Raw genomic sequence first — 14,294 nt, forward strand, 5'->3', positions numbered from 1 at the left:
TTTACAACTGTAGTCCTATTTATTCATAATTCACATTAATTCTTTATTTACATGGTAAAAGAATATAAAATATAAAATGCACTAATATCATATAAAATGCATATAAAATGAATAAAACTTATAACTTTTTTTCCAAATCAATACAGACCACCACGTGACTGTTTATTCTTTTGGTAATCTGTAATTGTAATTTAACCTACAATTAAATACATCAAAACCTGTTAACTACTGGGATTAGTTTATATGAATATGCAACTCATGATAAGTAGGTTATGTTATGAGTGCGTACTGTACTATGTGAACTTGTAAAAAGTTTATTGGCCACAGGAGGGCGCTAGTCCCCCTCTGTAATTCTGGATCATTCATAGCGCTATCATGTCTGTCAAGGTCAAACCGCACTAAACTGCTCTCGACGCTTTAAAGTAATAACGTTAATTTAGATGTCATTGCTTCACAGAGCAGTAGCTGATGTTTATTCAGAAATCACTGCTTAAGATTTTTTATCACTATTAAAAACTATTTTAATGCATTAACTATTTAAATGTTATTTATGTAACAAATATTGTTATTATTGATGCTTATTAATGTTAATAATAAAAGGTTATGTATTCCATGCACACAAGAATTGATGTGTCTGCATATGACAGCGGAACGTTTTGCCAGAGAAATGCTGCCTGAATGTTATAAATGCACTTGTTTAATTTCTTTATCTCCCTGAAGATAAAAAACATAAAAAAGCAACCAACAACAAACATAAAGAAACATAAAAAATCACTGCGTCTTTGATTAAATAGCATTTATAAGGCAAATTTATAAAAGAAAAAACCTAAAGGCACTTTTAGTCCTGTTTAAAGTGTCTGTAAATGTTAACAAACACTCATTAAAAGATCAAAGTGAATCGAAACATGAAAGTTAACTTCTACTGCAATTTACTGCATTCTTGCTATTATTTGCAAGCATTTCCTGCCTTTTTATTTAAAAAATAATACTAATTAAATAAATCAAAATACGATAAAACCCGTATACCCTTTCCCTGCTGTAATAGCAAATACAATATTTGATATTGTGTTTTTGTGTTTAGTGTATAAAGCATAAGCTATGTATAACGTTTGAGACCTTAATTTTCTGATATCATTTTGTAGTAATAGTGGTAGTAATTAAAATAAATAAAATACATTCTTGTGACTTTCAACATGTTAGGTCACTTGCTGGAAGGATATTTTAAAAGAACAAAATCGATTTAACATTATAAAGATAGCGCATATAAAAATATGTATGGATATTTTTATTTTCTCAATTTATAATAATAATAATAATAATAATAATAATAATAATAAATAAATAAAATAATAATAATAATAATGTGTTTTGTATGTAAGTAAAAAACTTCTTAAAAGATTTACGAAGTAAATTGTTTGTGCCGCCTTTGTTTTGTTTTAAAAAATTATGCTTAAATTTCGGTGTGTAAATTTGTGTCCCCTGCATTAAATAATTTATTAAACGTTGATTTAAAATACAAGTATAGTTAGATGGCAGTGTGATGCTCTCTGATTGCGCATCTGCGTATCCAACCCATTCTTATGAAATGCGTATAAATCGCAAACAGTTGAAAAGTCGTGCAATACTTGGGACAAATTCCAATTTTGCGTGCATATAATACGCCAGTTTTTGTGGGTGTATTTTTAAGCATTTACAATCTTTATTATTTATTGTAAAACAAACTGTAATAAATATTGATGTAATAGCCTATGTTAAAACACATTTAACGTCACGTGGAGATGTTAACTCGCTGCCATCCTACCTTCTCGCATTATTTGAACGCATGCCTCCCTCAGGAAATAAAATTATTGGGTTTTTAAAAATATATAATACATTTAATTTTATTAATTTCGACATGGAAACAACCCCATTTGATGCAATTTGCACATTTTTTAAATATCAATGAAATTAATAATGTAGTTTTTCATTTATGCTAATTAGTTGTTTGATGGTTGGTTGGTTGGATAGTTGGTTAATTGGCAAGTTGCATAAAATCCATATATTGGAAGCTATTACAATTTCCATACTGAATTAAACAATATACATTGTGGGATAAAACACCACAAGAAAAAAACTTTTGAAAGTACAAACATTTGCAGTAGCCTAACTGAACTTTTCAGAAAAAATAAAATACCTACCTAACACTTTTGTACTTTCAGTCAAATTGACAAAAACAGAATTTAAAAAAATATTACAATCACTGTTATTCAATAGCAATTTTGGCCTTTAACGAATGTTCTGTTGTTCTTACCTTGTGATCGAACTATCCGACTTGTTTAACTAAAACAGTGTTGCATAGCTGGCAAACCTTTATTGAGTTAAGATTAGTTTTTTAACCCTCTCTCTCACTCACTCACTCATTTACTATGGTGCACGTGCCACACACCTGCTGCTCAGTACCATTTTGAGTGAGGGAGGGGGACATATGAAAGAAAACAATTAGAGAGTCTTTCTCAAGCAACTTACATTAATCACGTATATTTGCGTTTCTTTGAGCCTGTTGTCAAAATTATTTAAATTCCAGATTACCGAACCGATTTTGTACGTTCGTTAAACCCCTTTCAACTTTTGTGGGCACAACATTTAGGCCTACACGCCACCAGTGACGGAAGTGAAACGATTTAGGGTAGTCCAAGCATTTAAGGCGTTTGCTTTGATTGCCTTTCATGCTTGTCCAACGAGATTCGTCTTTATGAAACACTTCGTAAACCAGAGATCCAAACAAAAGGCCAAGTCCCTGTAACACACAAGTCACGCCACCAGCACATTGCTGACGGGCTTGGACACAGTTCATTCCTCTCTGTAGCAATTACTTTCTTCATAGCACATACCATAACTTGTGGTGTTCAGACCAGTGCAGATGTCAAACCTAAGATCAGACAACTGTGAATGTCCAATGGTTTTCTTAGATAATGCGTGCACTTACACGCTGTTTTTATGCAGTGAATACTTTAATAAAGACACTGGGTATACCAGTACCCTTATAAGTATATACTAAATAATAATGGTATTGCCTATACCAAACGCAATTGTATGTGGTATGTCTGCTATATGCTTATACCCATTTTTAAATAATATGCTCTTCTCTCATTGCAGCTCGTATTCGAAACGCAAGGGGGAGCCTTGCACAAATTTTGTTTCAGGAGAACCACGAGTGGCTCTCCAGCTTCCCTGCAAAGGATGCCCGGTTACATTACAAAAGATGCCCAGTGAACCTCAACTATCGAGGTAAACGATCCATCAGTCTTCCCTACTGACGTAGCATGTAAATTACATATCCCCCAAGGTGAGTGGTTTTCTCAGCAAATTTGGAAAAAGTGTTACAAACAAAAATAAATGACAATTTCTATTCAATAATAGTATTGTATTTAATAATAAATGCAGTCCTCTTTATGCTTTTAGCCTACGTCAAATACTAACCAGCTGTTTAGTTTATCTTTTATGTCTACATTTAAAGGTCTATGGCTTAAACGAAAATACATTTTTATATATTAACATGCAGCCAGAAATTCTAATTTTTTATGCGTTTATTCCATGCCCACAATTTATCAGTGACAAAATATTGCCCTTAAAACAATATTGCCCATACAGTCCGTATTTTAACCAACCTCACATTGCTTATGTATTTAAACAAAAAATATTTTAACCAAAATGCATAGGCTTTTTATATCCAGCTTTTCGGGCAAGAAAGCGCAATATAAATCGTTTAGGAGAAAGTAATGAACTTTCTGTGTGGCCTATATTTTCTGACTGTAGACTAAAGACATTTCTTTTTAAGGTGTTGGGCTTGTGGGGGTTATTTGATAATGAAGGGTCATAGGTATCTCACTTGGCGACTGCTTGAAGTCTCCTAAATGGCTCGGAGGTACTACGGAGTCCCGGGAGTGAGGCGGTAACAGGGGAGCGTGACGAATTACGTATAGCGTGAGGAGGCTAGAGTTAAGTGCGTGCATTCCTCCCTCGTAGTATGATGTTTGGAAAATAGCGTGTCAATTCACATGTTTAAATATTTAGACTTTTAAGGGATTTATTGGTATAATAAAACTGACATTAGAGTGTCCAAATGTCAATATTTTACGCATTATTTTGCAGGCGCTTCTCAAATAGCATTATTGGACAAATCGTTCTTATTTCCTTGTTTTAAACGATTTTTTGCATTTTTAGAAAGGTTTGCTATTTTTTGTGAGTTTTTTCTCAAACATTTCGAAATACAGGGAACGAAAAGTTGATTGTAGTTAATCTCCGATACAACTGAGGACACATGCAATTAATAAAGAACTGAAGATGAAAGAGCAACCATTTGTGGGTTTTAACCAAAATTGTGATTGAGCTCTCAAAACGTTTTCGTAGAGTTAACGTTGGTAGTCATGGTTATCGTAAGTCTGTCTGAAATATTTGTGAAGCAGTAGGCTACCATAAATACAACTGATTTATTAATTTCCTTCATGATCAAAACCGTGAGCCAAAACGTTTCCTTTCACGAAAACAATGTATTACAGTACTGTAATAAATGTTTTTATAAATATTCAGGGAAATTTACGCTTTGTTTAAGTTATAATTTTATTAGGCTATATGAAACAGCTAAATGAAATATTTTGAGTTGTGAGGAATAAAATGCGAAGGTTAGAGAATAATAAAAATAAAAACGAAGACTACAAAATGTAAAAATTAATTTAATATAAATACTGCGTCACATATTTGATGTATCCGTTTATTTGTTTTAAGGCATTCTCTTTAATATTATTATTATTTAAAATTACAATTGATCTAACCATAATATGACACATTTAACTCATTAGCTCGTTTTTATTATTTTTTTGTGTTGCTGTGTTTAGTCGGTACTATTATTAATACATCTCGGTGAACCCTATAAGGCTGCACCGGGCTTTTGACTTTTATTTCATCTGGCTCTGTCAGCCGCTGTCTGTGGTTATCGGCCCTGATCTCCAGGTGCATCTGAAACGAGGGTCAGAAGGTTCGAGGCTTCATAATGAACACAAAAGCACAAAGCATGCGGACGGACCCGGCGTGATGCTCCGCTACCTGATATCAAAGCCAGCCGGGAGAGGAAAGGGCCTCGAAGCAGCCCGGCTAAAATCAAAATAACATCGTTGTAAGGTTTGAAGCTGCCGCATCTATTGCCATTAACATCAACATATATGTTTACAATTTTCGTGTTAAGTCAGTAGCTTTCATGTTGATACAATTATTTACAAGCAAAAAATAAAGCCCTGCGTAATTACAAACAGTGCTACAGAATAAATGCATATTAAGTACATAATGTTTACTGTTATAATACTCAGTCGTAATTACACTGCACATGAACACTGCAGTGCTGTCATACTGAATCACAATAGTGTCAATAAAACAGCAATTAAATATTAAGTAATAACAATACTAGTAATCATAATAATAATAATAATATTAATAATAATAATAATAATAATAATTATTATTATTATTATTATTATTGTTGTTGTTATTATTACCTTTTTCTTTCTTTTGTGAGTCGTTGTTTTGTTCGCTAAATTGGCACATTCTTTATTATTAAGCGTTTGTTCATTAGAAGATCAGCTGTCGAATTCGTGTTTGTTTTCATCTGAAAGTGCATTAATGATTGCAAAATTGCTAACTTTCGACATCGTGTGTGAAATATCAGCAAAACCTAAATTAATGTAGGTCGTCTTTTTTTGTTTGTTGCAAAACTTAATTTCTTAAAACAAAAATGGATAGATTCTTTCTTTCTTTCTTTCTTTCTTTCTTTCTTTCTTTCTTTCTTTCTTTCTTTCTTTCTTGCCAAGCTGTCGTCATGATTATGACCGTTTTTAGACCTCATTGTTTCACCACAATTTGGCGTTGTTTACTATCCTTGTTCGCCTCTGGTTTGGGAGGCCACGCGATTTTAGAGGCGGAACGCATTTAGTTCCACACGGCAGAGTGCACGCACACTGGCGCACCAATAGCATCCCAATGTCAGTCAATAGTCTGGAAAGTGACGCGACCAAAAGGGGAGGGTGCATTCTCTGAAGCCTATCTCAGTTTTGAGCTTTCTCAAGCTGCAGGGAGCCGAATGGCCACTAATTTAAGAGTTAACGTTTAGACATCTCCTCTATGTTCTGGTGGATTTTAATAATTTCCTAAAAAAACTTTTCGGGGGTCGAGGCGACTTGCACGGTGTCGGAAAGGGAGGATCGCTCCTTGCAGTTCGTGACAGCACAACCGGAATACAAACTTTGAGCTTCGTGCAGAAAACGTCTAGATTGACGCGGTCAGCAACTTACAGGTGATTTAGCGCGTATTCTATGTTTAGTATTTGTGTCTTGTGCTTGTGCTAAACTAGATTAGATCAAGAGCAAACGCTAACATTCCCTGTGCCAGTTGCAATGACAAGTTTTCTTAGTTGCAAAGGCATAAGATTGAGACTTCTATAATGTCATGTTATGTTGTGTGCTAGTGGAGATCCCAAGCGTGGACAGCTCTGACAGTATATTGTTATGGATATTACTACAGGTCCTGAGTATTAGGACAGCGCGTCCTTGCAGGTAACGGTGGGAATATTTAAAGATGTTGGACGGTATAAAACTTGAAGACCATCCGCTGCGGTCAGGACAAGCTACACTTGGAGTTATGCTGGGTAAGTAAATGTCTTAAACATATTTATTAATGGAGTAAATGTGATTTTAGAGAAAAATTCCATGATGTTATTGTACGAAAGGACTATAGCTGAATTTGGGGCAGTAGTGAAGTGGTGGTGCAGGCGGCTGTGATGAATCCTCATGTGTCATGCCTTTAATCGGCCGGCCGCCTACATACTACGCTCAATAATCGACCTAATAACCTCAATACACAACTGATGTTTCTTGACATTTTATGCGTAATATAATGGATTAATTTAAATAACCAAACACCTTCATTGAATTTTTTTATTAAGTTTAATTTGATTTTCATTTATTTATTTATTTAAACGCTTATAAACTAAATATTTCTCATTTACACATCATTTATTATTTAATATATTTATTACATTTCATTATAAGCCAATAACTGTATCGTGTTAGCTAAATCTTTGAGAATAAAAATAATTCTGATTCTCATGCAGAGCTCAGTAGTCTTTTTTAGTATAGATATACACTATTAATTATTATTTAGGCTTTAAATAGGCAATTATATTGATTACATTTATTTATGCTGACAGCTTCTGCGTTACTTTAATCCTCTTAATTTGATATCTTATTTGAACCTTTGAGGCTTAATTGTTTTACATTTTATTGTTTTTAAATTATGAACATTTTTGTAGGCTATTATATACGTTTTTTAATTGCTGTCGTGCTATATATTTTTATTCTTTATTATTCTCTTATTGTTGTTGTTTTTCATTGTGCTATAGTATTAATTTAGTTATTTGAATTCAAATGACACTGATATAATAACCACTTGTTGTCAAATTACCCATGAATGTATACTTATTATAAACATTTAGATGAAATTGGTAACTGAAATTATGTATTTAATCTTCAGGGACAGAGTGCCATCACCAGGCGGTGTGTGAGGGGTGCCAGCGGCCCATATCCGACCGCTTTCTGATGCGCGTCAACGAGTCTTCATGGCACGAGGAGTGTTTGCAATGCGCTGTGTGTCAACAACCGCTCACCACCAGCTGCTACTTCCGGGAGAGGAAACTTTACTGCAAACATGACTACCAACAGTAAGGGCATGGATTGTTTTAATAATAATATTGGTGTAACACGCAAAAGCTTAGACGTGACCTTTTTTGATCAAGCAACGTAGGTGACACAATTTTATTTTATCGGTCTAATATTAAGGCTACAATATACCTATAAGTAAACATCACCGATTCGTTGTATTAGTGGTGGTGGGATTTTATAATAGGCTTCTGATCAACAACCTGACATGCGTCTTTTGTACCATTTAGCTTTACCTGGTTGTAGCCTTTAAACGAAGAGTCGTCTCTATTCCTAGGTCCAAGACATGCAAGTTGGCGAATTTATAATAGGCTAAATATAATTTGCTTTTTCGTTATCTGTGAACTGATCAAATAGCCCTGTTTGCGATCGAGTTTTTTTGTGGCTCGACTTTTAGTTAAAGTAAACATATTTGTTTGGATTCTGGAGCTGTAATATTTTGCTGAACGCGGACAGTCAAAATTCAGTAGGCTAAATTTTGATATTTTTTCTTAAAATTTCGATCTGTCAAGAAAGTAGCTATTTGATGATCTATTGTTTAGATTTAAAGACGTTTAAAGGTTATAAATCCTTTGCCATTTGTTTTTATTCCAAAATAACTAGAAATTTAATTGTGCAAAATTGTGCAAATTTCCCGTTATTTTTAGATGCCCTAAATTGTTAAATACACAATTTATTAATTCAGTTAGTACACATTACTACTACTAAAATTGTTATTTATTAGTTATTATTATAGTATTTGTATTATTGTTTTACTGTGGGCCTTTGCTTCTTTTATTGTTTTTTTATAGTATCTATTGAAGATTTTTTTTTGCCCTTAAACCTGATCATAAACAATGTACTCGATAATTAATCTGGATATAGACTATTTTTCGTTGTTATTTTATTTGTATATGTTTTTTGGCCAACATCCCTCAAAGTAGGCTATGTTTCTGATACAGCGCATATAATTTTTAACACTATGTATAACATGAAATATATAAAAAATATTTGATATATATATATTTATATTTTAAATCATAGGAAATTCGTATTTCATGAAATTGTTTTAGTATATTTTGAATCTGCACAGTGGGTGGCTGCTGTGTTTATATTCACCCTGTCCTGAAGCTGTGAATGGACAGCAGGGTGCCTTATGTTGCATAATTTCTCTCTGTGCATGTCGCTACTTTTGCTAGTGTTTTTTGTGTCAGGTTTTGAAATATCGCTGCTTCTCTCACTGTGATAACTGGGAGGCCCCTATCCGACATGATGCAACAATTAAAGTGCCAAATCTACTGCCTGACTTTAAAGTCGGCAATTCTTTCGGTTTGCTCGACATGATTGTGAAGAGTTGGTATTAACTAAATTAATTTCATAGCTCAGGTCTTACATCCCATGTGACCCTCGAGGCATCAGCTATAGCGCAGAGATAGGCCATATATTTCACAATGCTGCTCACACCAACACGTGTGTATTATTTGAGTGCGGTGTTATATTTAAATGTAAATGAACATTTATGTTTACCTACCCAGGGAACAGTTCTTCATTTTCTTCTGTGTAACTTACAATTGCAAATTTAAACTCTATTAAATGCTATTATGGCCTTTGTAAATGCAAGTCGACATCCTCACCGACAGATTTGATTTGTATAAATCATAGTTTATAGTCTAATCCCACAGTGAATCTTTTTCTTGCACACACTTGCTGTATGGATCACAAACCCCGTCATTTCACAACCTACAGTTTCATTTCACGAAGCCCAAATAAACCTCTCACACGCGCTCTTCACGCGTAAATTGCAGTATTTGTTTATTTATTTTGCAATGACGGGCCACTTAGTAGATGTAATTGGCACCTTTTTGACTTTTATGACGTTCATTTAGGTTGTACTTGTCAACCTTGAAAAGCGCCTGTGGCTCCAAGCCTTTGACCGTTTTTGGTGGGACTCCGCCTAATGACATCCACGCATCAACTGATTCATGCCCTATAATCATTAGACCCGTAAATCACAATACTGGGCAAGCGTTCATATTCACACCTCTCTGTCAGTTATTTACAGCACGGGCTTACCGGCGGGAATTTATAGGTTGTTTTGGCGCAGAAATTCCTCCCCGCTGTAGCTGAAGAGTTACTTGAAATAACAGGCTTGCGTTATTAGGGGATTAGCGATGTGCATTTAATGTTTTTCAATGGCTTAGCAGACCTTTACATTAGTGCCATTTAAAAACCGAGTGTGAATACTGTAATTATGTTTTTAAGCTATTAGTGGGAATTCATTTCACTATATTGTAAATGATTTGCTTTTATTAACACGCCATTTCACTTGATATAATATACTATATTCGGTCATTGCGTTTTATTAGATTAATTCTACTTTCTTTCTTTCTTTCTTTCTTCCTTTCTATAATAATACAATAAAATAATACTAGAAAATATTTTTTTGAAAATAAATATGTTACTGGAAAAATCTAAAATCACATATTTTTAAATAAATGTTTGGAATAAATATTACCTTTGCAAATAAAGTGAATTCATGACCATTCTTTTAATCTAAGTAAAGTGGTTTTGAGTAATATGATGTACTAGAAAATTTAGTATTTTCTAGCTTGATTAAAATGATTCTTATACTTTTATGTCAAGGATTTCAATACAGGGGAATCCTTAATGTACCTATCATTGCATCTAGTGTTTGCAGTGTTTGTGTGTGCAAGTGTTGTGCACACACAAATATGTAGATGGATAGATAAGCCAACCTCAATGTTTGCAATTTTACACTGTTGTTTAACAGATATCAACATACGCTCTTTTCTAATGTCAAGTGCAGTTCCCCTCTGGTGCTTATAGTGTAAATGGGACCTGGCCCAGGTCTGTTGTTAGTCTTGGTCCAGGGATAATTTGCTGGAGGTAGGAAGTTGTGGATGATCCCCCGGTGTGCTGATAGTTCTATTTTAGCACTGTGGGGGCGTTCTCCTGCGATTTGTTGTTTTTTAATTAGCTCTGCTTTGCGAGTGGGATGTTGTATTCCTGCTGACATGAGTGGATTTTTGTCCTGGCAGTGTGTTTGTTACATGACTAGAGCTGAACACACTCCCAGCACACGCAGACATAGTAGATAAAGAGTTTTACCCACAAAGCAGTGCATTTACTGTTTTGTATTGTCATTGTTTCAAGTGAACCTGTATATTGTTATGTGTCACTACTGTTTAGAAAGTGTCATGCTTTGTGGTAAATATGAAGGTGTGAGTAAATGATGGCTGTGAAGGGTATAATGATCTTACAGCTTTCAGGGGTTTTTGCTTAGTGTGTTGAAGGCCGTCGTAGGGTTCTGCTGTGGGATGAAACCGGGGCTAAGCCAGCCTGTTCCTCTGCAAGGAAGTATTAGGTTTTGTGTCAACATTGGCCCAGCCTCTCCTGGCAGCATTAAAATGATGCAATCATCTGTCATCTCACGACTGGTGCCCCCCACCACAAGACGGTTAATGCTTTGACCTAACGGGATGTTATTCTGGTGTAGAGACGCCGGGATTTTAAACTTTAAACTTATGGAATAGATTATTTAGGTTTCTCAGATTGACTCTTCTTTGTGAGAAGTGCTTGACTCTACAGCTCATATTTTATTAAACTATGTTTGCTATGTCTATATAGCTATGTCAAGTGTCTGTGTTAAATATATTTAGAACACTATAAATACAGTATGTGCTGGAGCTAATATTTTTTCAACCGTTCTATACATTATATATGTCCTGGTATGTGATTAGTTTTCCGTTTAAATTCACAAAATTTATTAATGTTGGGTTGACTCTACCACATCACACTTGTATGATATGTTTTTCTTGAACGTCATATTAGCATATGTATGTTTTGATATTTACATAAACATATTTATATTTTCATATTTACATTTGTGCTTGGTTTTGTTTTGCTATAGATTTTAAATATTTTTAATGAGCTAAATATTCAACGGCTGTTACAATAATTATTCTTAATATTTTAAGATATTTATTTTACAACTAGGAAATTTTTTAATCGGTGTTGGAGATTTGTTTACTTTCTGAAATGTTTTTTTTTAATTGTGAATTTTATGTTGTCCATGTTAAAAAAATACAATCATAACTTCTGTCATTTGTGGGATGTACAATTCTGCGATGTCAGGCTGGCTGGCAAGACAATGTTTGAAACCTATGCATGAATAATACTTCCCCCTAAATATTACGTTGGAATGGAGAAAGTTTTTTTATACATTTATAGTTATTTGTAATATTATAATGTACAATGTAATATAATTCACTATGAAAAAAAATACTGCATTAGATTTATCAGCCAACGTTAAGAGACTGTAAGCATTATTCCTCTCTAATGTTGCTGTAAAATATGTGTAGGCCCTTTCTCCTTTCTGTTCCTCTGAGCAACGCAACAATAAAGCTTCAGGCCTTCACATTGTTTTTCCTAAACAGACGTTTCATGGGTATGCTAGTAAATATTGGCATTGGCGTGGAAAGTGAGGCCACGGGGCATGTAGCTTGCCCACAGCTCACTATCACCCACCTGAAACATTCTGCTTGGACATGAAGAGGGTTTGGCTCAAAACAAGGGTCTTACAAACAGCAAAACATACAATAGAATTCTCTAGAATATTAACCAACAACCATATAAAAACATATAACAATTACTGGTGTGTTATAAAATTCACAAATCCTACAAAATAATTATTGAGTTGTCTTATAAGAGTGTTTCAACATTCTTTTCATAGACAAGAAGATTTAAGTATAAAAATGCACGTCTTAGATGCAAGTTATGAGGATGAAAACCGCATCTCATCCTGGACTTATGAGAGTCCGTCTTGCTCCCTCTCTTTCTTCTTTCATATCCTAATGAGATTAGCCTCCCATCAGCCCTAGTACCAGCCTGTTTGAATGATGGGTCTGCTTCGCTATCCGAAGCTATCTTGCTAAGCTCTTTGCTGCTTTGTCTTCAGTGGAGGGACTGACGGAAGCTGTGTGCCCTAATCCTCTTATTTGTGTCAGAAGGAGAAAAGAGGAAAGAATAAGGCGGGGACGGTGCTTTGGAATGGCACCGTCGCCACTTCCTCCTCCTGAGCCCTCTCTCACAGCCAAGTGAGCATGAGAGAGATCTTACGAGGCTCAAGCTCACCGACAAGCACAGTCACACATACATAAACTCGTTTGATCCCTCCATTTAACCCTTGTTTAGTTTCCGCATGCATTTTCTCAATGTCTAAACCATTCGGTTTGGTGGAAAAGTCCATAAATGGAAATTAATTTGAGTAGCGTGAGATTCAAGCATTTAAGCAGTTCACGTTCAGAAATGTAGCAGGTATTCGATGTCAAAATGTATATGTATTGTATATCAGAACAGTTTAAGGGTCACTTGGATAAATGACTTCTGATAGTGCTTGTTAGATGCTCTGCGGTCATTCGGTTTTCCTTCACGTGGAATAAGCTTTCTCCGGATTGCCTCCTCCCGGAGCTGGTGCTAATCTGTCTTCAGCTAGAGCTCCCACAGTTCTTTATTTACTCATTCAACTAGTTGGAAGTCTGTTAGACTGCAGATCAGATGCTCTGAAACCAATCTGATTACCCCAGCCAGCCAATTACTTTCCTCTTCACAAACCCCACTTCTAAAGCTTTACATAGCATACCTGATTGTGAAATTTCTTCATTTTCATTACAAAAGAGAAGAGGAGCGGTCAGAACCATCTTTCCGACAACAATGTCACAGTTGTCCTGTAAAGTGGTACCTTCAGAGGCTATAAACAGACATTTTGGGAAAATTGGTATCTGAAATTGGAATTCCTGCAGTACCAGCCTGATCTCATGGGAATTCCTATGCATTTTGTGAGTTGGCTAATTTGTATGAATTCGTACGAAGCAAATTGTTAAAAAAAAAGAAAATAAATAACAACAAAAAAATAATAATGAAACAGCACACCTAACCCCAATTTGACAAGGGCAAAACGTACAAAAACGTACAAATGTGGTCATCCAAATTAACCAATATGTTCAAATTGTCATTAGATTGCATTGGGAGAATGTTTTAGATTTAATCTCATTGGATTTTTCCTAAATGATTATGAAAACAGATGTGATTGGTAATTATTATATTTATGGACTTCATGCTGTAGTTAACTTATATTGTTCATGAAAATATTAGTTATGGTAGTCAAGTGCATACTTCAGTCAAATTTCGGTTATACGTTCAAAGTTAAATGAACATTAAACATTTATAAGTCTTTGTCTTTACAGAGTAAAACTAAAAAAACAGCATCAAGCAAAACATTCTGGGAAACAAAATCTGAAGCAAAAAAACAGAAAAAGGTTCATGATGATTTCTGGTTCCCAGAATGCTTTGCATGAGGCTGTTATTGTATAGTTTTATTCTGTTATACACTATAAAAAATGGTTATGGGTTATTTTCTTAACCCATGGTGGGTTTGAATTGCTGCCCTGGGTTAAAAATTACCCAATGCTGGGTTTTTGTTATGCAACCATGGGTTATAATAACCTAGCAGTTGGGTTAAAACATTCCAGCATTGGATCAATTTTGACTCAA

The 14,294-nt window shown here is 34.6% G+C and overlaps 1 protein-coding gene across 2 annotated transcripts in view; it reads left to right on the plus strand.

The window, feature by feature from the left end:
• The first annotated feature begins 4,864 nt into the window (after nucleotides 1–4,864).
• lmx1bb (LIM homeobox transcription factor 1, beta b) overlaps nucleotides 4,865–14,294 on the plus strand; it is a 67,773-nt gene continuing 58,343 nt past the window's right edge. Inside the window, exons 1-3 of one of the 2 annotated variants that reach the window (XM_055168702.2) lie at nucleotides 4,865–5,157; nucleotides 6,550–6,673; nucleotides 7,558–7,744. In XM_055168702.2, coding sequence (XP_055024677.1) covers nucleotides 6,604–6,673; nucleotides 7,558–7,744 — 257 coding nt within the window. In that variant the 5' untranslated portion in view covers nucleotides 4,865–5,157; nucleotides 6,550–6,603. Of the gene's footprint in view, nucleotides 5,158–6,011; nucleotides 6,323–6,549; nucleotides 6,674–7,557; nucleotides 7,745–14,294 lie in introns of those variants that run through there. The other variant, XM_055168701.2, reaches the window with a different exon arrangement.

Source organism: Misgurnus anguillicaudatus, chromosome 5, assembly GCF_027580225.2.
Source record: "Misgurnus anguillicaudatus chromosome 5, ASM2758022v2, whole genome shotgun sequence".
In the NCBI taxonomy this organism is placed as follows: Eukaryota; Metazoa; Chordata; class Actinopteri; order Cypriniformes; family Cobitidae; genus Misgurnus; species Misgurnus anguillicaudatus.